The sequence below is a fragment of the Pecten maximus genome, chromosome 15 (genome assembly GCF_902652985.1).
Source record: "Pecten maximus chromosome 15, xPecMax1.1, whole genome shotgun sequence".
Classification (NCBI taxonomy): Eukaryota; Metazoa; Mollusca; class Bivalvia; order Pectinida; family Pectinidae; genus Pecten; species Pecten maximus.
In genome coordinates, this window is record NC_047029.1 from 11,580,390 (window position 1) to 11,604,193 (window position 23,804).

The 23,804-nt window shown below is 37.9% G+C and overlaps 1 protein-coding gene across 1 annotated transcript; it reads left to right on the top strand.

Moving 5' to 3' along the window:
• The first annotated feature begins 11,733 nt into the window (after nucleotides 1-11,733).
• Nucleotides 11,734-15,831, top strand: LOC117343256. Its single transcript, XM_033905601.1, has 6 exons — nucleotides 11,734-12,076; nucleotides 12,469-12,549; nucleotides 12,845-12,915; nucleotides 13,238-13,900; nucleotides 15,219-15,378; nucleotides 15,712-15,831. The coding sequence occupies exons 1-6, from the start codon at nucleotides 11,756-11,758 to the stop codon at nucleotides 15,829-15,831; spliced, it is 1,416 nt and encodes a 471-aa protein (XP_033761492.1). The 5' UTR covers nucleotides 11,734-11,755.
• The last annotated feature ends 7,973 nt before the right edge of the window (nucleotides 15,832-23,804 follow it).

The window sequence follows — 23,804 nt, forward strand, 5'->3', positions numbered from 1 at the left end:
TGGTTTTCATGTTATTGATACCAACATCATGTTATCAATATCAATGCCATTTCATCAATACCAACGCAATGTCATCATTATGATAACTTTTTGAACAAAATAGACGGACACCAAATCAGGACAATAGGAGCAGCAATACGGAAACAGTTAATTTGGATATTTAACAACGTACAGGTAGTATTTCAAACAAAACCTTAATATTTTTTAAATAATTGTTTATAGATATAGTGTATTTGGAACCTGAACTCAGGGAAATGTGTGTGGGGGAAACATCTGTAGCAGTTTCAGTTACAACTCTTTATGTTGTACATTTTCACCATGCATTTTCTCAGAAACTTTTATGAATATTTGTAGGTATGCCTACATGTGCAAGACAACTGTATTTGACAGTTGCGCATTAAGAGGGCCCCCATATACTTGGTAAGCTGGTCAAAATTTAGATAGACTGGTCAAAATTTAGATAGGTATGTAATATGGTTCTATGAACAATACCTTTACTCTTTTTTTTTATCGACAAAATGGCTGCCTTTTCTAGAACTGTGTTTGGTAAAAATTTCGATGTTTTCTGATTTTGCTCAAATTTTGCCTCTTACTATCATGCAATGGGGGCAGCAGATACAATTCTTACGCCCTACCTGCAGGGCAGACGTTAAAAGAAGTGCCCTACAGATGGCAGGACTCGTCACACTGACATCAGTAGGAAAATGTACCGATGATAGATTAAAGATGGCTCATGACCTGAAAACAGCTCAAATAACATTATGAAAGTATTCATAGAAAAAACAGAATATACAAAGTCAGTAAGAAAGGATCTTGCAGCATCAAAAAAAGCGCCAGTTTGAGCTGGAAGAAGTTTGGTTTGGTTTGGTTTATTTTGTTTAACGTCCTATTAACAACCAAGGTCATTTACGGACGGCCTCCCGTGCGTGCGACATGCATGCGTGTGGTGAATGCGTATGTGTGCTTTGGGAGGCTGCGGTATGTTCGTGTTAAGTCTTCTTGTGATAGGCCGGAACTTTTGCCGATTTATAGTGCTACCTCACTGAAGCATACTGCCGAAGACACCCAGCAGCACACCCCACCCCACCCGGTCAAATTATACTGACAACGGGCGAACCAGTCGTTCCACTCCTAATATGCTGAGCGCTAAGCAGGAATAGAAACTACCATTTTTAAAGACTTTGGTATGTCTCGGCCAGGGGACAGAACCCAAAGCCTTCCTCACAGGGGCGAACGCTCAACTAAAGGCGTAAGGTGAGGCATTGTCAAGGGACACATCAGGAAGAAAAAAGTTGTTCAGAAAGAAGAGAAGAGAAAAGATAAGATCCCAAATTTAGTCGCCTCTTACGATCATGCAATGGGAGCAGCAGGTACGATTCTTACGCCCTACCTGCAGGGCAGACGTTAAAAGAAGTGCCCTACAGATGGCAGGATTCGCCACACTGACATCAGTAGGAAAATGTACCGATGATAGATTAAAGATGGCTCATGACATGAAAACAGCTCAAATAACATTATGAAAGTATTCATAGAAAAAACAGAATATACAAAGTCAGTAAGAAAGGATCTTGCAGCATCAAAAAAAGCGCCAGTTTGAGCTGGAAGAAGTTTGGTTTGGTTTGGTTTATTTTGTTTAACGTCCTATTAACAGCCAAGGTCATTTACGGACGGCCTCCCGTGCGTGCGACATGCATGCGTGTGGTGAATGCGTATGTGTGCTTTGGGAGGCTGCGGTATGTTCGTGTTAAGTCTTCTTGTGATAGGCCGGAACTTTTGCCGATTTATAGTGCTACCTCACTGAAGCATACTGCCGAAGACACCCAGCAGCACACCCCACCCCACCCGGTCAAATTATACTGACAACGGGCGAACCAGTCGTTCCACTCCTAATATGCTGAGCGCTAAGCAGGAATAGAAACTACCATTTTTAAAGACTTTGGTATGTCTCGGCCAGGGGACAGAACCCAAAGCCTTCCTCACAGGGGCGAACGCTCAACTAAAGGCGTAAGGTGAGGCATTGTCAAGGGACACATCAGGAAGAAAAAAGTTGTTCAGAAAGAAGAGAAGAGAAAAGATAAGATCCCAAATTTAGTCGCCTCTTACGATCATGCAATGGGAGCAGCAGGTACGATTCTTACGCCCTACCTGCAGGGCAGACGTTAAAAGAAGTGCCCTACAGATGGCAGGATTCGCCACACTGACATCAGTAGGAAAATGTACCGATGATAGATTAAAGATGGCTCATGACATGAAAACAGCTCAAATAACATTATGAAAGTATTCATAGAAAAAACAGAATATACAAAGTCAGTAAGAAAGGATCTTGCAGCATCAAAAAAAGCGCCAGTTTGAGCTGGAAGAAGTTTGGTTTGGTTTGGTTTATTTTGTTTAACGTCCTATTAACAGCCAAGGTCATTTACGGACGGCCTCCCGTGCGTGCGACATGCATGCGTGTGGTGAATGCGTATGTGTGCTTTGGGAGGCTGCGGTATGTTCGTGTTAAGTCTTCTTGTGATAGGCCGGAACTTTTGCCGATTTATAGTGCTACCTCACTGAAGCATACTGCCGAAGACACCCAGCAGCACACCCCACCCGGTCAAATTATACTGACAACGGGCGAACCAGTCGTTCCACTCCCAATATGCTGAGCGCTAAGCAGGAATAGAAACTACCATTTTTAAAGACTTTGGTATGTCTCGGCCAGGGGACAGAACCCAAAGCCTTCCTCACAGGGGCGAACGCTCAACTAAAGGCCAAAAGTGAGGCATTGTCAAGGGACACATTAGGAAGAAAAAAGTTGTTCAGAAAGAAGAGAAGAGAAAAGATAAGATCCCAAATTTAGTCGCCTTTTACGATCATGCAATGGGAGCAGCAGGTACGATTCTTACGCCCTACCTGCAGGGCAGACGTTAAAAGAAGTGCCCTACAGATGGCAGGATTCGCCACACTGACATCAGTAGGAAAATGTACCGATGATAGATTAAAGATGGCTCATGACCTGAAAACAGCTCAAATAACATTATGAAAGTATTCATAGAAAAAACAGAATATACAAAGTCAGTAAGAAAGGATCTTGCAGCATCAAAAAAACGCCAGTTTGAGCTGGAAGAAGTCCGCCAGGCAAAAGATAGTATTAAAAACTGAAGGCTGAGTTGGAAACAAGTCAGGAAAGTGTCAGTTTCTTGTTAGATGACTCACTATCAACACCATCAACTAGTACTACTCCCAGCACTGCACAAACTGAACAGTATGATCAGGAAACCCCCTTCTATTCGACAATGCCTCAAGAGGAAATAAAGACATATTTGGAGAACATGCCAAAATTCCTGCTCGAACCAAACCTCCAACAGCAAAACAACACTCACTTGAGGATAGTTATGCACAATACACAAGGTTTATTGCCACATGCAGATGACATAAGGACCGCAGATATTTTACACGGTGCTGATATAGTCTGTTTCACAGAGACGTGGCTTGATAAAAGAAAGTACACCCACCATCAGTTCTGCAAAACGACCAGATACATGCAATGCACCGAGATTCTGCATATCATGCAAAACAGCAGCTTGCATCCAAAGAGCATGGTGGTGTTGCAGTATTTGTATATGAGAATACGCCACATTCAGAGTTCCATCTTCAAATCGAAAACTTTAAATGTGTTGGAGTTACAATAAATACTTTTATGACTTTTTCTGTAATAACTGTGTATCGCCCTCAAGTTTACCCATTCTCTGATGCACTTCAACACCTCCTTACAGAACTAGATAAAACAAGTTGAGTGATCATCCTCGGAGATTTCAATGATGACTAATTTCAGGGCAACAGCAAACATCAACAAATTTTCCGACAATATGGCTACCAGCAACTTGTGCATGTTCCTACTACAGAAGCAGGTACCTGTCTTGATCTAGTGTATGTCAAGGGATTTAAAGACATTCCTGAAATAGCCATTGTATCACTGTATTACAGCTTCAATGAAGCAATTGTCATCTCTCTGAAAAACATTCAGCTCGGCCAAGGAGCTGCAAACTGCGATGATGTCAAAGTTAATATCATAAGTTTTTGATCTCTTGTTCCATAAACTATATTAGCAGGAAGACAATTTGCTTAATTTGTGACTACTCGTCTGCTGTTTGGGGATTGCTCGGCCACAACCAACAAGAAAACCCTTCTATGAAATAGTGTAGATTTGACATAGGACACCAAAATTGCAAGACCTAAGAAGCGTCTAAAACCAGTATTTCAACTCGGCAAGGTAACTTTACCGGTTGTGAAAATGGTTGCCATGTCATCAATTCTAACATCATGTCACCAATACCAAGATTATGTCATCAAAACTAATTTCAAGTCACCAATACCAATGTCATGTCATCAAAATCAATGTCAAGTCATCAATATCAACACAATGTCATCAGTGTCATGTCATCAGTGACATGCCATCAATGTCATCAATGCTAATGGCATGTCATAAATATCAACACCATGTCATAAATGTAATGTCATCAAAACAAATATCAAGTCATCAATATCAACACCATGTTATCAATGTAATGTCATCAAAACCAATGTCAAGTCATCAATATCAATGTCATGTCATCAAAATCAATGTTATGTGATCAATGCCAATATCGTGTGATCAATGGCATGTCGTCAATGTAATGTCACCAATGCCAATGACAAGTCATCAATATCAACGTCATGTCATCAACATCAACACCATGTCATCAAAATCAATGTCATTCCATCAATGCCAAGTCATCAATGTCTTGTCATCAAAACCATGGTCTAGTCATCAATATCAACGTCGTGTCATCAATCCCAATGTCAAGTCATCAATATCAACGCCATGTCATCAATATCAATACCTAAGAAGCATCTCTAACTACTATTTCAACTCGGCAAGGTAACTTTGCCAGTTGTGAATATGGTTTTCATGTTATTGATACCAACATGTTATCAATATCAATGCCATTTCATCAATACCAACGCAATGTCATCATTATGATAACTTCTTGAACAAAATAGACGGACACCAAATCAGGACAATAGGAGCAGCAATACGGAAACAGTTAATTTGGATATTTAACAACGTACAGGTAGTATTTCAAACAAAACCTTAATATTTTTTAAATAATTGTTTATAGATATAGTGTATTTGGAACCTGAACTCAGGGAAATGTGTGTGTGGGAAACATCTGTAGCAGTTTCAGTTACAACACTTTATGTTGTACATTTTCACCATGCATTTTCTCAGAAACTTTTATGAGTATTTGTAGGTATGCCTACATGTGCAAGACAACTTTATTTGACAGTTGCGCATTAAGAGGGCCCCCATATACTTGGTAAGCTGGTCAAAATTTAGATAGGTATGTAATGTGACTACGAACAATACCGTATGACTCTACGAACAATACCGTAACTCTTTTTTTATCGACAAAATGGCTGCCTCTCTAGAACTGTGTTTGGTAAAAATTTCGATGTTTTCTGATTTTGCTCAAATTTGGTATGCAGGTGTGTTATTCCTCAATTGCGGTTCAATTTTTCCAGGCCTCTGATTGGCCAAAATTTAAACATCGTCCGATTTTCATGTATGTACATGTATTTCAGGACTCTGAACAAAACTGCGGGGGTTTGGGGACTTCTGTAATGGCCCCCATTACAATTAGCACTTATTAATATTCCGCTTTCTTCTATCTTTCCGTGGTGAACTTTTCCGGCGATTTCCTCATAAACTACTGGAAGGATACTTATGAAACTTCACATGAGTATTGGTAGGGGGCAGAAGGTGTGCAACGCGCATGTTTCGTAACGAAATTCCAAAATGGCCGCCATTTCGTGGCCTCTGTTTTGGTCGAAATTTAGATATTGTTTGATTGCGGCGAAAATTGGTACATAGGGGTTTTGAGGGAAGCCGAACACAATGGTACCACCTACGAAACCGTCCGTTGCCATATGGTAACGGAATCCTGGCCTCTGATTGGTCGAAATTTAGATATTGTTCGATTTCGGTGAGAATTGGTATATAGGGGTTTTGAGGGAAGGCGAAAACAATGGTCCCACTTTCGAAAACCTGTGTTGCCATGATAACGAAATGGAAGTTTCTGATTGGTTGAAATTTAGATATTGTTTGATTGCGGCAAAAAATGGAACATAGGGGTTTTGAGGGAAACACATCACATCTGACATATTCCATATATATGTGTACCATTTTCTGTCAAATAAATTACTGATGTTATAAAATATAGTCATTTGAATTTCAGACTTCCTGTAAGATTTTAGTGTGAACAATTGCATTTTCCATCTAAAAAATAAAGAAATGAAACTATTTATTATAATTTTGGACGAAAAAAGGAAATAATTAAGCGTTGCTAATGTCGCTTTTGACAGAATTCCACTCCCGATCTGGTTATATGACGACTATCAAAATTGAATGTACTTAATCATTATGACAATACCATTTAATTTCTGTTAAATATATTTTCAAATATGTATTATTTATCTTGTATGATAAATGTTACTATTCAAAGAAATCAGATTTAATAAATATTTGTCACTTTTTGACAATTGTCAAAATTCCAAACATTGTCCGTCAAAATTTGTGACGTTCGCACTTGCGTGAACCCATCAAAATAACGCGTTTATTTTTAATGCAAAATGACCAACATTAAAAACTGGTGTTAAAATATCAAAATTAACCTCTCTGAGTGACAAAAGATCACTGAAGAATACCAAAACTGTGTTAAAAGATCGTTAGAAATCTTGCGAACGTCATTTCTGTCAAACTCGTTTCCTAAAGAATGTTACGTTCGCAACGGCTTGTAGCTGGTCGATAGTTACGGCCCTTCCATTGTCAAAGTTCCTACCGCTAGGTTCGCTATCGTTGTTATATACACAGCAAAATGGCGCCGAAGAAAAAGCTGGCGGGTGATAGTTCGGGTAAGTAATTATGAACTGAATTTGTATGTCAAAGAAAGTTACGATCGCAACAAGTGACGTTCGCAGACGAGACAGCGAATACATTCATTTGGCGCTGTTTCAAGTATTGAAATGACGACAAACTTGTTTATAAACGAATCGTTGATTCAGCGACTATGAAATATGTTATCTGAATGATATTGGAAGTCTGTTAATACACACGATAGATTGCGAACGTCTTTTTTGACCAAAACTTTTATGCTAACGTCCGCGATTTGACAGTTATCTCTATTCAAAGATCGAATAATTCTGAATAAGACAACTCGTCACCGATAAACAAGGAATTTATTTTGTAAACAAGAGGCAAAGGAATCGGGAGTTTTTTGTTTATAATCATCAATAAAAACGCTCATACTACGAAAAACTGCTCAAATGTGTTTTAAAGTGTGATGGCTAATATCTTTACAATTAAATTATCTAATATTCTGGAAGTTGGAACGACCGTTTTCCTGTGTGTGGCGAGTTGACTTGGCAATTATATTTAAATAAGGTGCGACATTGAACCATCGTGACAACTTTGCAAGCACCTCATTAATAGTTTTTACGAAATATATTGGAATTTGGACAGAAATAATATTGTTTGTTTTGCATGACCGACTCGAATTCATTTTTTTTTATATATATATTTGGCACAAACATTCTGATCAGATTCACAGGTAGAACTGTTTCAAGAAATGTTCTGTAGTAGAGGTTAGCCTACAGATCATGAATTATGTTGATAAGACTAACCTCATTTACCAAAATATAATTTTGTTTCATCCATATTTATTTACACCCTATTTTTTGACAAAAGCTACAAAATTTCCTAAGTAGTTGCATGATTTTTTAACAGGGCATTTGTGATCAGTAACTATGAAAATTTGTTATTCCTGATAATTTGTGGGAACATGTACTTATTAAATTAAATTTAGCCCATGTCTTTTTAAAAATGCAAGTACATACATATAAATTTAAATAGTTTAAAAACTGTAACATATAATGGATGTTCTTGTATGATTTGTGACAGCATGATGATGATTCATTATTTTAATTCTTGACAAAGAAATTCTTTTAAATTATTTTTAAAAAATAATGCACAACAATATTTTAATGGTAGCCTTGTTTGTATTGAAAGTCTGGCAATGTACATGCCTGGTTAGGTCTTTTAGTGGAGGTCTGGCGGCTATAAACTGGTATTTAAAAAAGTCAGTACATAATATTATAGTCATAAAGTCATCTCAATATCACCTTACTAAAATTCAGAAAACTACAGTAATAATATTCCTACCAGCAGCTACTAATAACACTATCTTGTGATTTCAATCTAAGCAGAAACATTTTATTTTACCTAATCATAAGTAAAATGTGTATTGAAGGCAGCCCCTTTAGTATAACATTAGTTGTTCACATTGCGAGGACATTAAATCCCTAAAACATTGAAGAGGTCTTTAAACATCCACTTAAACAGATGCAACAATAATGATTCACCAAGATAATTAAGTCTTTCTTATATTGTAGCACATACAACTACATACTACAGAAGGGATATGAAGGCAAACAAACCTGAGAAGTATTTAGAATACCTACAAAAACAACGAGAGAGGGCAAAGAAGTATCGAGATAATTTGAAAAATGAAATGAAAGCAAAACACCCAACAGAAACATCAATGAAAAAGAAAGACAAGGCATTAGAGCAACAGCGAACGCGGCAAAGAAAATACAGGGAAAAGAGAAAAAATGATCCTGAATTTGTAGCAGAATTAAGACGAGTGAAACTCAAACCCAAAACCAGACAGGCAATTCAGTCACAAAGAGAGTACAATCGTATGGCAAAGCAGAGAGAAAGAGAAAAGATGACATACCAAAAAAAAGAATGGGTTAAAAGGAAAGAACGAGAAAGGAAGGCTAGGAAAAGACAGCTTAAGAAATGCAGTGTCAGGGCCCCAAGCAGCAAGGAAGTTAGAAATGACCACACATCACCCTTTTCTTCCAAAAAAACAGAATGGAACGTCACATGTAAAGCAAAAAAGGCATTACCAAAGTCTCCACGGAAATTTGCAAAAATAGTACAAAACCTTGTACGTAGCGCATCGCCAAAGAAAAAAATAGAGCTTGGAAAAAGCAAAGTGGATGAATTTGAGAGTACAAGTATCACAGTTGATGAACTTACCAAAACAAAGATAGGGAAATTAGCACTAAGAGAACTAGCTAAGTCAGCGGTGAACAAAAGCAAAAGATTCCTTGCCAGGAAATTCAAAACCCCTAGAAGATCTCTGGCATCACTGGCAGGAATGAAGAAGAAAGGTGCCAAAAGAAATGAAGTAAATGAAGCCATTAGGAAGTTCTATACCAGAGAAGACATTTCAAGGGTTCTCCCACAGAAGCGATATTGTACGAAGGAGGGTCCAGGGTACCTAATGCAGGTGTCGATATCCGAGGCTCACGCAAAATTTAACAGAGAATCTGGGATCAAAGTGAGTCTGGGGCGTTTTGCAGCAAAGCGGCCAAGAAACATAAGGAAAATTTCGAATAAATTTCGAGAATACTGTTGCTGCTATTACTGTGTAAACATCAGAAACAAAATCTTGACCCTCAACAGACTGATGCAAGATAAATCAAAAACTCTACAAACTGAAGAGGATATCCTCAAAGTTTTGCTGTGTCCAAAATCTGACAGTGAAAGATTCTACAATGCCAATTGTGTTAATGGGACATGTGAAAGCTGTAACAACTACGCTCAGACCTTAAATGACTATTACAAGGACATTGGAAATGACAAGAAAGTAACATGGAGCAGATGGGAATACAAAGATGTAAATGGCAAGAAAAAAAGAACGCTTATCACAAAGACAGGGACAAAACAAACACTAATTGAAGAACTCTTAAAGGATGTTATACAGCCATCACAAGGAACAACATATTTCAAACATGTACACACATACAAGTGGCAATCTATGCAGTTCAACCAGATAAAAAGTGAACTCCCAGACAAATGTGTCATGCAAGTAATGGACTTTGCCAAAAACCGAGAAATACGGTACCAAGATGAGATCAAATCTGTCTTCTACACCGTGGAACAGATTACAATGCACCCAATTGTTTCCTATTACAGGACAGATGAAGGTATTGTACGGGAAGCTGATATCATTATATCTGATGATCACAATCATGATTATCAGGCGGTGGAGCATTTCCAGTCCACAGTAAATCAACATTTAAACATGTCTTTAGACATAGATGAAATGGTCTTATTCAGTGATGGGTGCAGTTCTCAATTTAAGTCCAAGGGACCTTTCAAGCTGCTGTTAAAGTCGCAAATACCCGTAAATCGAAACTTCTTCGGATCTGAGCATGGGAAGGGAGATTGCGATGCTGAAACGGGGATCATTAACAGAGCTGTTGACAGGGCCATTGTTAGCAGGAAAGTTATTATTAACAACGCTGAAGACATGTTTAGATTTTGTAAAGAGAATCTGGAGTTAAATGAGACAATGACTAAAAGGAAATTCTTTTTTGTACCGAAAGAGGATATTTCAAGACAGAAAGAAGTTGATGTAAAAACTGTGCAGGGAACCAGGAATTTACACCAGATTGTCAACTGTCCTGGGACCAACATACTTGAAGTGCGAAACCTGTCATGCTTCTGAATTGGTTGTAGGACAGGAAATCGCAACAACTGCCCTAATGCAAGATTTGTCAATGCATTCGGAAAAGTGGACATGGGGGAAACAAGGAAAAAGAGAAAGGAAAAAAACACTGATGAAATCAGCAATGGACAGAACGAAACAAAAAAGGAGAACATACCAGAAACTAGAAATTCTGCGAATAAATGGAAGAGACCAGCAAAAGAAAACATATCGGCAACAAGAAATTCTGCGAATAAAGGAAAGAGACCAGCAAAACAGACCATACCACAAACAAGAAATTCTGCAAATAAAGGAAAGAGACCAGCAAAACAGACCATACCACAAACAAGAAATTCTGCAAATAAAGGGAAGAGACCAGCAAAAGAAAACATACCAGAAACAAGAAATTCTGCGAATAAAGGAAAGAGACCAGCAAAACAGAACATACCAGAAACAAGAAATTCTGCAAATAAAGAGGAGAGACCAGCAAAAGAAAACATACCAGAAACAAGAAATTCGGCAAATAACGGGAAGAGACCAGCAAAACAGAACATAAAAGAAAGAAGAAATTCCACAAATAAAAGAGAGAGACTGGTAGCAAAGGAGAACATACCCGAAACAAGAAATTCTGGGACTAAAGAAAAGATACCATCAAAAAAGAAAACACCGGAAATGGACTTTTCAAACATTCTGGATGAATTTCAGCATTGTGCGACATACGAAGCACTGAAGTGCAAAGTGTATTCTTTCTCAAAAAACATGAATGTCCTTAATATCAACTCACTCACAAGTAGGCCTACTATCATCGAAAACAAATTTTCTATTGACAAGATTGCATCCAACCTCATTCCATCTGATCTTAATGCTTCAGTTTATCCGGCGCGAGTAGCTGCAGACGGCAATTGTTTGCCACGGTCGGTTTCGGCGCATGTGTGTGGCAATGAAGATAAGCATGAAGAGATGAGAGTAAGGATAATTATGGAGTTGGCAAAAAATGAAGATGAATACTTAGATTACCATCATCTGTGTAGAGGAGCTATTTATTCAGATCGGGAAGCAAGGAAGCTCCCAGGCATTTATGCTTGTTATTCTCCAAAGTACACATTTGGAGATATTCTTACCGAAAATACAATCCGGAGAAAGAGGTTTTAGAAGTCTCAAAGAGGGGATCATATATGGGCATATGGCAGCTATTTGCTGCTGCCACAGTGATGAACTGTGTAGTGAACTGTGTGTACCCACAAAGAGGAAACCCCAATGTTCGCAAAGATCTTAATAGAAAGATAATGCCCATAGGTGCTGCCAACCAGGAAGTTTACCTCATGTGGACTTCAACAAGAGAAGATATGGGGTCCTCTCATTGGATTCCAAACCACTTCGTCCCACTTTTGCCATTGCAAATTCCAGCAGAGTTTGTGGATGACAGTTATTCAGAAGAGGAGAAGGACATGGAACTATCTGGCCTCAGTGGAATTTTGGAAATTCTTGAAAATGATGTAAGTGATATCTATAGCCAAATGTATCCAATTAAGTTGTTATAGCTGTACATAACATGAATTACACATATACAAATTCCAGATACTATTTACTAGCATTTAAAAATGAAAGCAACTTCAATACAAAAGGAACACTGCATGTATTCCTCACTGTGAGTGCATTTTTACAAAATTTTATTTTAAGGTACCTTATTTATCTGCAAATTTATAAGCCTATGCTCATAAATATGCCCACTTCATTAGTTGTGCATATTTGTTGACATCGATTTTACTGGTATATACATGGTTCAAATTAAGCATTTCCTAAACTTCACTATTCAAATTTGTAGGGGAGGAGGCTTATTGAAGACAAATATAATGAAATATAATAATTGATGTTAAATCTGTTCCAGGCCCTCGAGGACGATGACCAGCTTTCCCTGCTTGGCTTTCCAGATGATGATATGACATTGATGTCCATGATGGAGGAACAGGTAAGGGCTGTTCCAGAATTAACCATATGGGAGGGGTGGGATGCACATTTTCAGAGACCCCACCACCCAACAAATATTATTGAGATTTAAAATAAGGAATAATGTGCAGATCTGGTTTTAACCTTACCACCCATAATATATTAATACAGGTGCCTCCCACCTTCCCCACACGATTAATTATGGAATAGTCCTAATAATTTGCTTGTACTATTTCTCTATACTTGAAAGGAAAACAAAGCATTGATCTGTATGATTTTCTTGTTGGTAATTTTCTCTCATCTTTTTCATCTTGTAGGTACAGAAAACAAGGACTATGGGGACCGGTAACCAAAGTGAGACGAATCAAGTGCAGCCACTCTCTAAAAGGTAAGGGACAAGACATGTCTGATTTAGTGATGTAAACCCAAATTTTTCTTTTATGATTTAACCTTGCTTGCAAAATATTTCTTCACTGGCTGATGAAGTTATGTTATTAGCCCATTATAACGTAAAAATGACGTCTCAATTTGTAACATCTGTTTTGATTGGCTGATAGAGCGGCATATTATAATTTCTCGGAGGAAAGAATCCTTTAATATATATGTTGATTTTCACAGGGATTGTAATGTTTAATTTTGAGGTTATGGCTCCCTAATATCAAAACATATTCAAGTTAATACCTAAATAATATAATTATTTCTTTTTGCAGTTTCAATGCCCTAAAACAGGACATTGCAGATGTGAAGCTCCACGTCAAGGTAGATGTTCATAGCCCTGCTGCTGTTAATGACGAGCATCATGCCACTGTAGACACTCGGCTGCCTTCTACTAATGATCAGCCTCCTGCCGCTGTCGATGTTCAGCTCCCCACTACTTTAGACATTCAGTTTCCAGCTGCTGTTGTTGATCAGCCTCTTGCCACTGTCGATGTTCAGCTACCCGCCACTGTCGTTGATCAGCCTCCTGCCACTGTCGTTGATCAGCCTCCTGCCGCTGTCGATGATCAGCTACCCGCCACTGTTGGTGATCAGCCTCCTGCCGCTGTTGATGTTCAGCTGCCCACCACTGTCAATGATCAGCCTCCTGCCACTGTCAATGATCAGCCTCTTGCCACTGTCGATGTTCAGCTACCCGCCACTGTTGGTGATCAGCCTCCTGCCACTGTCGATGTTCATTTCCCCACCACTGTCGATGATCAGCCTCCTGCCGCTGTCGATGATCATCTACCCGCCACTGTCGTTGATCAGCCTCCTGCCGCTGTCGATGATCAGCTCCCCACCACTTTAGACATTCAGCCCCCAGGTGCTGTTGATGAGCAGCCTCCTGCCACCATTGATGTACAACCCCCCACTGCTGATGATGTTCAGCCAAGGTCAGTTTAAAGAAAAAGTCCACGCAATTAATTTCCTTTGATTTGACAAATTATCTGTGTCAAGACAAGCATACACCTTAAATGTTTGGGAGGAACAAAGATAAATTATTCAAAATTTAAATATTGTGTTGTAACATTGTGCACATGCATGTTCTTTTAAAAAAAAATCTTATATGGCCCATACAGCTTTAGTTTGAAATACAAACCTCGGTGAAGACCTTTCCTCCGATTCAGGTCTGTCCTTGACACTATGGTTTAATTTTTGTTACTGAACAAGTCTATTTATCTTGATGCTGCAATTCCAAAAAGGTACTTGTATTTTTGGGCCCAAGTTTTATTAAAAAAGCTACTTTTATGTGTTTTAATGATCTTTCAGTTATAAGTCAGGGCAATTCTTAAAAATTGCTCATGGCACAACAATTCTACCTGCTGTTGTAAGTATTAGATGATCAGTGATAGTTTTGTTAAAAGTTTTTTAACTTATTTTATTTTACATTGAAAGTTAATAAAAAATTACTTTCAGATTAATAAACGTACATCTAACAACCCCCACTAAGTTTAAAGGTGCAAGTTTTGTCTGTATGGTGCAGAGCCTGTCAGAGGGCATGCTAAGGTTAAAAGAACCCACACACACATCCAAATGTTTTTGTTTTTTTCTTTCTCAGTTGTTCAACTGTAGCCTTAACTGTTTCATAAAGTTTTGATTTGTTGTTGATGTTTGATAACAGTTTGTTTTGTTTTATTTGTTGAGTTTTTGAGTGTTGCTTTTAAGAGATGCTCTGCAACAAGTACTATTCACAAATTTCTGTTAAAATACAAAATGTGTCATTGATAAACATGAAAATCTGTTGTAATGCACAGTAGTCACTCTGAGTAAATTGTACAAGTATTGCAATACTACATATGTGAATTTAAGAAAATCTTAAGCCCCCATATTGCAAAATTATATACATAATGAATTACACGGATAAATAGTACAAATTCAAAAAAGACTCCCTACATACATACAGCACATTATACTCAGTTCCGCTGTATTGACCACTTGGTAATGATAAGGTCTGTACCAAAATTATCTGTGGGAGGAATTCATGGGAGGCATTAACATTTTTCAGATGACCCACCATCCATCAAACATTGAAACATATTTTAGTATAGGGAATACTATAAGAATTGGGATTTTTAATCCCCTCCACCCATCAAATTTAATATAAGTAACTCCCACCCCTCCCACACAGATAATTCTGGTGAAGTTTTAGGCAACATTTTTCCAGTATTGATTATATTTCTGGTAGTTAAATACTTTTTCATATTTTCACAGGTGGATGATTGGCCTTTCATTAGGTATTATACAAGCTGTAAGAAAGGGAAGTGGCAGGAGGGGGATATTGTGCATACCATTGTGCATGATGATGTTGCTGGGCAGCTCAATCCCCCAGATATCATCATGCAAGGATCACGGATATTCTACATATTCAAAGGTAAATAATAAAATGAATATTTGCTTTAAAAAGTAAGAGGACAAATGCTGCAACAATGAACACTTTATATCAAATGTCAGTCAACATTATGATTCATTTGTTGATATTCCCCTGAACAAATTAGAGATACCAGGTACATGCTGGTAAACCCAGTTCAATCCATTTTCAGGTCTCTCGCACTAGAGTGCCCAGGTTAATATTTTCGAGCAGGATTTGAGAAAAGCAGCAGGTTACAAATAGCACAAGACAACATGTTTTCAGTTTATGTCACAAAATAATTCTGTGAATATCCCAAGACATCGTTTTATTTAATCTGTTCTCTTTTTCTTTCAGACCTGTAAAAAATACTTCCCAAGGCACGTCCCCACACAAGAGGCAGATCCTTTTTTTAAATGGCATGCATTTTATGAAATAAATTTTTTCTCCGTCCTTTTGTTATTTTTGTTTTATTGATGATGTAGAAAAGTTCAATAATAGATACAGCTCACTGAACAATGAGAAAACTTAACAATTTAACAATTTTTATTTTAAAGAAAATTTAATATCAAAGCATCATACAAAAAAAATATACTGGTACAATAACAATGGTCATCTCTGCACCAAGACCGATAGATATTACGACTAACTTTTTGATGGTGAACTTCATATTCATCAACAGTAAGACGAAATCCACCGAGTTTACAATACATTGTCACAGTTCAACAGATACTCTGGGCAGGGCTGAGTTACCAGATGTCTGCAGTTGGCCATCTCGATCTTGAATTTAATTCTGTACGAGTAACGAGGTTGTAATTGGCGTTTCTATCAATATTTGACATGGTAAACATTCAACACGTGGAGCAAGAAATCTATGCTCACCTTAAAGTAACGTTTTCCTCGTTATTGTCTACCCTTTTGGTATATATTGTTCCAAATAAACAACAACATTCTCATATACTTTAAAAAAAAAGAACTTTCCTTGCAAGACCAAGCATATTTTGTCAAATGTAACATTAGCAAAAGTCAAACATGACATTAGCAACAAAATGTCCTGTCAAATGTGACATTAGCAACAAAATGTTCTGTCAACACGTTACATAAGCAACAAAATGTTCCGTCAACATGTTACATTAGCAACAAAATGTTCTGTCAACATGTTACATTAGCAACATAACGTTCTGTCAAAATGTGACATTAGCAACAGTTATTAAAAGGAATTATGTTAAATGTACAGCTAAGACAATGGCCTCTGTAGATTTATATTGTGTAGCCATGCAGTCATAAAATAATTGCACATTAATCTTTTCGTCTTCGATATATATTAAGGAGAATGACACAATTTAAGTAGTTGCTAACGTCACCTTTTTCTGTAAAATTTCTGTCAAAAGTGACATTAGCAATTTCAAATTTTAAAATGCTAAATAAATAGTCATTTAAACTAAGTTTTGATATTTTTTTTAAATAATATTGCCTAAACATGGTAACATTTTAACTGTAATGCAAAATCATCATTCAATATTGAAGTGAAAAATGAAATGATGAGTGGGAAGTTTTGGAGCACCTGTACATGGAATATGTCATCTGCCCCAAAGAATTACCTTTCAAAACTATTGTTTTTCTTATATATGATTAGTAGGAATACAAGTTTCTTGTAATTCTTTGTTCAGCTCAATTTGGCTTAGAATGGTTAGACTATTGTGTAAACATAATTATATTTACATTCTAAACACTGTATTATCTGAAATTGCCTTACTATAGACATTTTCGTGTTTATAAAAAAGCAGCTATTCCCTAAATCCTACATTATAGCAGCTATTCTTAGATACAAAAAGTCTCCACGTACGTATTATCCAGGGAAATCACTAAGAATCGGCGATAAATGCAAAAATCCTAGCAGACGACTTTCGGTACTCCGTATGTGACATGCGATGCAGTTCTAGCTCAATAAATACGGACAATTCTATCAGTTTTAACATTAAGCAGTTTCTTTTCTGCATGTTCAGCCATATTCCGAAATTACAAATATATTAAATCCTCTCAATCTACACAGTACTGGCTGGTTATACGAGTTTCTGTATAGAGTAATGAGAAGCGTCATTGAAATCAACACAATTATGTATATATATGTTATGGGGTGAGGATTTCTTCCAGAATTGTTTATTTCTCGTCTTTGACACATCGACACATTTTCTCTGTCTTGCACTAGGGGATTTTGCTTAGAGATAAGACCACTCTGGTGCATTAGATCCGAACGTCTAATTGGTCGTTTTTTTCGTATTGTGATCGCAACATGTCATTGCTTTCGGTACATCGTTATCCCAAATGTATTCAAGGGCAAGATTCTGACGAAGCAGTATTTGATAGCCGACATCACAAGGCTGCATTTCTGGAAACCATGTTTGTGGCCACACTATGCCCCAAGAACAAAAGGTAAAGTATATAAACAATATTGTTAAAACTTTTCCCCTCCAGTTCAAGGTTCTCTATTCGTTGATGATTTCCTGATATGTTACAAATCAAAACACATTATTGAAAGCTAATAACAGCAATGCTTTAATAAACTCCAGATTTGGGCGAACGGAAATGTATTCAAATGTTCTAAATCTAAAACGGTGTGTATGCATTTTTGCCACTTACGCAAGACCACGATGATTCAATTATCTCCCTTGACGGTACACTCATCCCAGAAGTTAAACAATCTGATTCTGGGCATAATATTTGACAGAAACTCCTATTTCCGTCGCAAATAAATCACCTGAAAGCTAAATGCCTTAAAGCACTTAATATTATAAAGGTAGTCTTCAAAACTGATTGGGGTGCTGATAGAAAAGTTATGCCAAGACTTTACTAAGCATTTGGTTTGGTTTTATTAGTTAAATGTCCTATCAACAGCTCATGTGGTGAGTGCGTATGCGTTTTTGGAGGCTGCGGTATGTTTGTGTTAAGTCTCCTTTTGATAGGCCGGAACTTTTGCCGATTTATAGTGCTTCCTCACTGAAGCATACTGCCAACGACACCCAGCAGGACACCTCACCCGGTCACATTATAGTGACAACGGGCGAACCAGTCGTCCCACTGAGCGCTAAGCAGGAATAGTAAGCCTTCCTTAGAGCGGCGAACGCTGAACTAAAGGCCAAAAGTGAGGCTTTGTCAAGGGGAGACATTAGGAAGAAGAAAATTGTTCAGAAAGAAGAGAAAAGACAAGATCCCAAATTTAGTCGCATCTTACGATATCGTGCAATGGGAAATCTTCTCGGTACCTTACATGAACATCTAACAACATCCCAAGGTGTCAAGAAAACAAACTTCGGCAAAGGCACATTGGGCATCAGGACAGGTCGTTGTGTAGGGAGGGGACGGGACGTAAACGGATATACGTGATGGGGTTTAAGTTCTAGTGTCACGTACAGAGAAGGAAAGGTAGGGATACGGAAGAATAGCCATAGTGAAAGGGGTTAGAGGGGTTTCCATTATGGATATATGGATATTAGCGGGGTATATAATGTGAGGTTACATGTAGCATTTGATTACATACTATTCGCTCTGATTAGGTGCAATAATAGTTATACAGGTTTTGCATGTTATTATGGAGTACGTAATTTGAAGAATATAAATGAAAAAGATTTGTGCAGTGTGCATCTATTCACTTCACAGTGGTCCCCTGCAGTTAGGCGTAAGAAGTGTACTTGCTTCCCTCATTGCATGGTCGTGGAAGGCGACTAAATTAGGGATTCTATCATTTCTATTCTTTCTTACTTTCTTACTTTCTTCATAATGTCTTCCTTGAGAATGCCTCACGTTTTGGCCTTTAGTGTTCGCCTCTGCGAAGAAGGCTTTGGATTCTGTCCCATCGCCGAGATATACCAAAGTCTTTAAAATGGTAGTTGCTACTCCTGCTTAGCGCTCAGCATATTTGAAGTTGGACGACTGGTTCGCCCATCGTCAGTATAATGTGACCGGTTGGGGTGTCCTGTTGGTCGTGTTCGGCAGTACGCTTTAGTAAGGTAGCACTATAAATCGGCAAAAATTCCGGCCTATCACATGGAGACTTAACACAAACATACCGCAGCCTCCCAAAACACACATACGCACTCAACATACGCATGCATATCGCAAGAACGGGAGGCCGTCCTTAGATGACATTAGCTGTTGATAGGACGTCAAACAAGTAAAACCAAACCAAACTATTCTTATTACCTACCTGCAGGGCTCATATTTCGGGAAAGGTAATCTATTTATTTATTTTTTATTAATGTGTAAGGTCCAATCCCTGGGGAAAGTATTTCGCCCCCATTCAAACCCTCACCTTCAAGCCAAAATGGATAAAATACCAAATTTAATATAAAACATAACTTGCTGCGAACAGACACTTTTATAATGATGCTGGTTTGAGCATTTCACATTGAGGCTGCGTCCCTGCTCTAAGTGGGTTTTTTCAGATGACCGTTTAGGCCCATGGGCCGCTTGTCTCTCATTAGATCTAGTCTTGAAATAGATAAGGATTCTATTTTGCCTTACCATACTTTAAAACTGCAATCGTAAAAGCCAATCAACACTTGAAATTTCATTAGGGCCAAATAAAGGACAGAAAAGAGTGTGTTAAACGAAACAAATACAATATTTACACCCATGCAGGGGTGGTATATCCTGCAATCTTAACAGCCAATCAACACTTGAAATTTCCTTAGGGTCAATTAAATGTGAGAAAAAGAGACAATAAATAAATGAAATACTGCCACGCATGAACGATTAAAGAATGTGCCTGCTGTAACCCAACTGCATGTCAGAAAAGGCGATTATTTTTTCTTTCGTGCATTGAAGAATATGAAATGTTATAATAAATGCAAAACATGTTGACTTGCTGGTTTACATCAATTAAATCAATTTGGTCAGTCATATATGGTCGTGCAAACCAAAGCTTTCGGACCTTTCAAAATTTTGCTAAATCATCTCGTATGTTGTTGAACAGTACTGTCAAAATATAAATCGGCAAAAGTTCCGGCCTATCACAAGGAGACTTAACATGTACATACCGCAGCCTCCAAAAACATACGTACGCACTCACCACACGTATGCATGTCGCACGCACGGGAGGCCGTCCTTAAATGACCTTAGTTGTAATAGGGTGTTGGACAAAATAAACCAAACCAATTAAATGTGCTGAATCTGCTCCTCGCACTTAAAAAGGGCGACTGTTTTTTTTGGCAAGGAAATTATTCCGTTACCCTTGTCTTGAGTGTAAAATTGATTAACCGTTATGAATTGATCAAAATCAGTTAAAAATTAATATAGAACTGAACGATGCCTGTTTAGCATTATCGGCGGCTGCGGGAAAAGCGGATGTTTTTTTGTTGGTTTTTTTTTTGAGAAACAGTATGTGACTGTTGAGTGTCATTAATGGACAACGGGAGATAACAAGTACTGTCGTTGCGACTTCCTCCGCTAGAGAAATTTTAAAATAAAATAAAAACCCAGAAAACTGACGTAAGGTCGCATCGGCTCTATACAGAACAACTAGTTACAACTGCTTTGTTTAATTGGATGCGTGACCTTAACTATCTGGGCAGTCGAGACCACAATAGATACTTGATCATTTTTCACAGTATCTGTTATTTTGATTATCAAAGCCAGGTAGAAGAGATCTCAGAGGGCTTTTTGCGCCCACCACCGAGTGATCTTTATTAGATCTCTGTAAGACGAATCTTTTCTCTACTTATCTCCAATTTTAATCATTTAAAAACAGGTTGAACCTTCATATAAGATCCTTATTAATTCGCTATGAAACAGGTTTGACAAGCTCAAAATTCTAAAAGATTAATCTTAATCAAATGAAAAAAATACCGACGGAAGATTTTTCGGAGAAATACGAGTGCTGATTGATATGTGGTGAGCCTCATATTGAAGGATTTGAATTTTGCCAGACAGATTGTATTATTTTTCAACATAATCAACTTCAGGAACCACATAACCAAATCAAACATAGATTGTTGGTTTTTCCCAGTTAGGGCAAAAGATTAATAGGAAGGTGAATGCATCGGAGCCTATTAATTGGATATTCAGGTGAGAATAGTTTCAATTTTTTGATGTGTGGGCTGAGCAATACATGTACATGTAAAATATGTTGAAAACAGGTTGATTTTTATCTAGCCTTTTTTGTCAGGGGGAGGGGGGTAATTAAGTGTGCAAGTTGTAAATTTATGTGATTTTTGTTTTGTTTTGGAGCTTAATTTAATACAAGATGGTGGCCCTTATCAAAAAAATTAAAATTGATAGAATTTTTAAATATTCTATTAACAGGTTTGTGAGATGACATTTTCCCAATCTAATTAAAATCTAGATGGTCATTCTCACTACGTTACATGAACAACTGTATGTAACGTAGTTATAATGACCATCTTGATTTTAATTAGATAGACATTCTTCAAAATTATGGCTAGTTGGCCAATGCTGAAACCTCTAAGAATAGCTACACGAACTTTTAGACAAAGTATCTAATATTTCGATACAGGTTGACAAGCAAACGGAGGAGTTTTGTAGGTTTGAGCAGCGACTGAGAGATATCGGGAAAAAGATATGGCCGATTTTCACAGACCGCCCCTTAGCGGCGTTGCTAGGGCCGAAGCCCCTCCCGACTAGCGTATCTTGGATTAAGCGTGAGTACCAAGTAGTTAAGGACTCATTATCTTAAGTAAAGCGTCCGACACATCTACGCATGCAAGGTACCAAACAGGGAATATCGAAAGACTGCCAAATATTTTGTCCGTTATCAGTAAATGTACCCGTTATTTGAAGCATCCGATCAGGAGATACCTAAACATAATCAAATGCTTACTATCATGCAGGCTCATATTAACTTTCTAGGGAGCGAGTATGCTGCTCTAGACCTTAGATGTTAATAGGACGTTAAAAAAATAAACCAAACCAAACCAAACTACTCGTAAAGAGTAAGTTTGACAGTGAGACTAGTACGCTGTTTAAATGCCTGGAAAATAACTCTTCTGCTCTAAGCGGACAATCGTTAGACAATCTAAACTTTGCAGCGGAATTATCGGCAGCTAAGCACAAATTTGGCGATTCCGGGGATCAGTCGAGGAACGACCGTGGTAACTACGGACGCGGGACCATCCCTGGCCGTTTCCAGCAGCAAGGAAGAGGAGGCTACTCGTACATGTTTAGACCTCGTCGAAGATACCCATATGTGTTCGGTGCATTTTCCTCACGTCATACGACTCCTCCTATTGCTGATAGTTGAGATTCGTAATGTGTTTTTGTCGAATTCAGGACAACATTGATTTCTGGAAATTCACACAAAAATATAAAATATAGACTCTGATTACATCTATGCTAATTAAGTTGATAATGTTTGATACATTTGAACTTTTGTGTAAACTTTTCTATGCTTTTTTCTAATGAAATGTATCGACTATGGTTCATTTGGATGTATATACATATGGTGAAAAAGTCCGGGCCGGTGGTGATGCTTCCTTGACGTAGACCCACTTTTACAGGTCTCAAGCAGGGACGTTAACACACATGTTTATATATACTATAATTGGAGCACATTTCTTGACGAGCTATTGATTACCGTCAATTTATATGCAGTGTTTCGATTTCAAAACGCAGTTTTAATTACCTAAATTATGCAGTTGAAGGAATCACTGACATAAAAGAGCATATTATCTAATTAAGTCTGTGATCTCACAAACGACAGCCTGTACCAGTACCCGTAAAAAATATATGCCGATGTGACCAAAACAAGAGGCCCAGAGGGCCTGTATCGCTCACCTGGTTGATTTGATCAAACTTCAAAATAATGTTCATGTTCAATTTGTTAACAGCTCTATTTGTTGATGTCTAACAATGCTATATATGGTTATGGGGTGGAAGATCTCAATGGTTTCAAAGATATAACAAAGAATCCAAGTCCCTAGGTGTGGAAAAATACCCTAGGGCCTATTTCTACAACATGCCCAATAACGCTATATATATGGTTAAGGGTGGGGATCTCAATGGTTTCCAAGATATAACAAAAACAACAAAGTCCCAAGAGGTGGGGAAAGACCTAAGGGCCCTTTTTAACAATGTGATTGTGTTTATCACTTGATGGCCAACAATGCTTTATATGGTTATTGGGTGGGGATCTCAGTGGTTTCAAAGATATAACAAAGGAACTAAGTCTTTAGGAGTGGGGAATATCTCTTGATGCCTAGCAATGCTAAATATGGTTATGGGGTGGGGATATCAATGGTTTTAAACATATAACAAAAAAACAAAACAGAGTCCCTAGGGATGGTTTGGTTTATTTTGTTTAACGTCCTATTAACAGCTAAGGTCATTTAAGGACGGCCTCCCGTGCGTGCGTATGTGTGTTTTGGGAGGCTGCGGTATGTTCGTGTTAAGTCTTCTTGTGATAGGCCGGAACTTTTGCCGATTTATAGTGCTACCTC

Coding starts and splice junctions, on each gene's coding strand:
- LOC117343256 (XM_033905601.1), top strand. CDS start 11,756: ATGGGCATATGGCAGCTATTTGCTGCTGCCACAGTGATGAACTGTGTA. Junction 12,550..12,844: donor TGTCCATGATGGAGGAACAG/GTAAGGGCTGTT, acceptor TTCATCTTGTAG/GTACAGAAAACAAGGACTAT. Junction 12,916..13,237: donor GTGCAGCCACTCTCTAAAAG/GTAAGGGACAAG, acceptor TTCTTTTTGCAG/TTTCAATGCCCTAAAACAGG.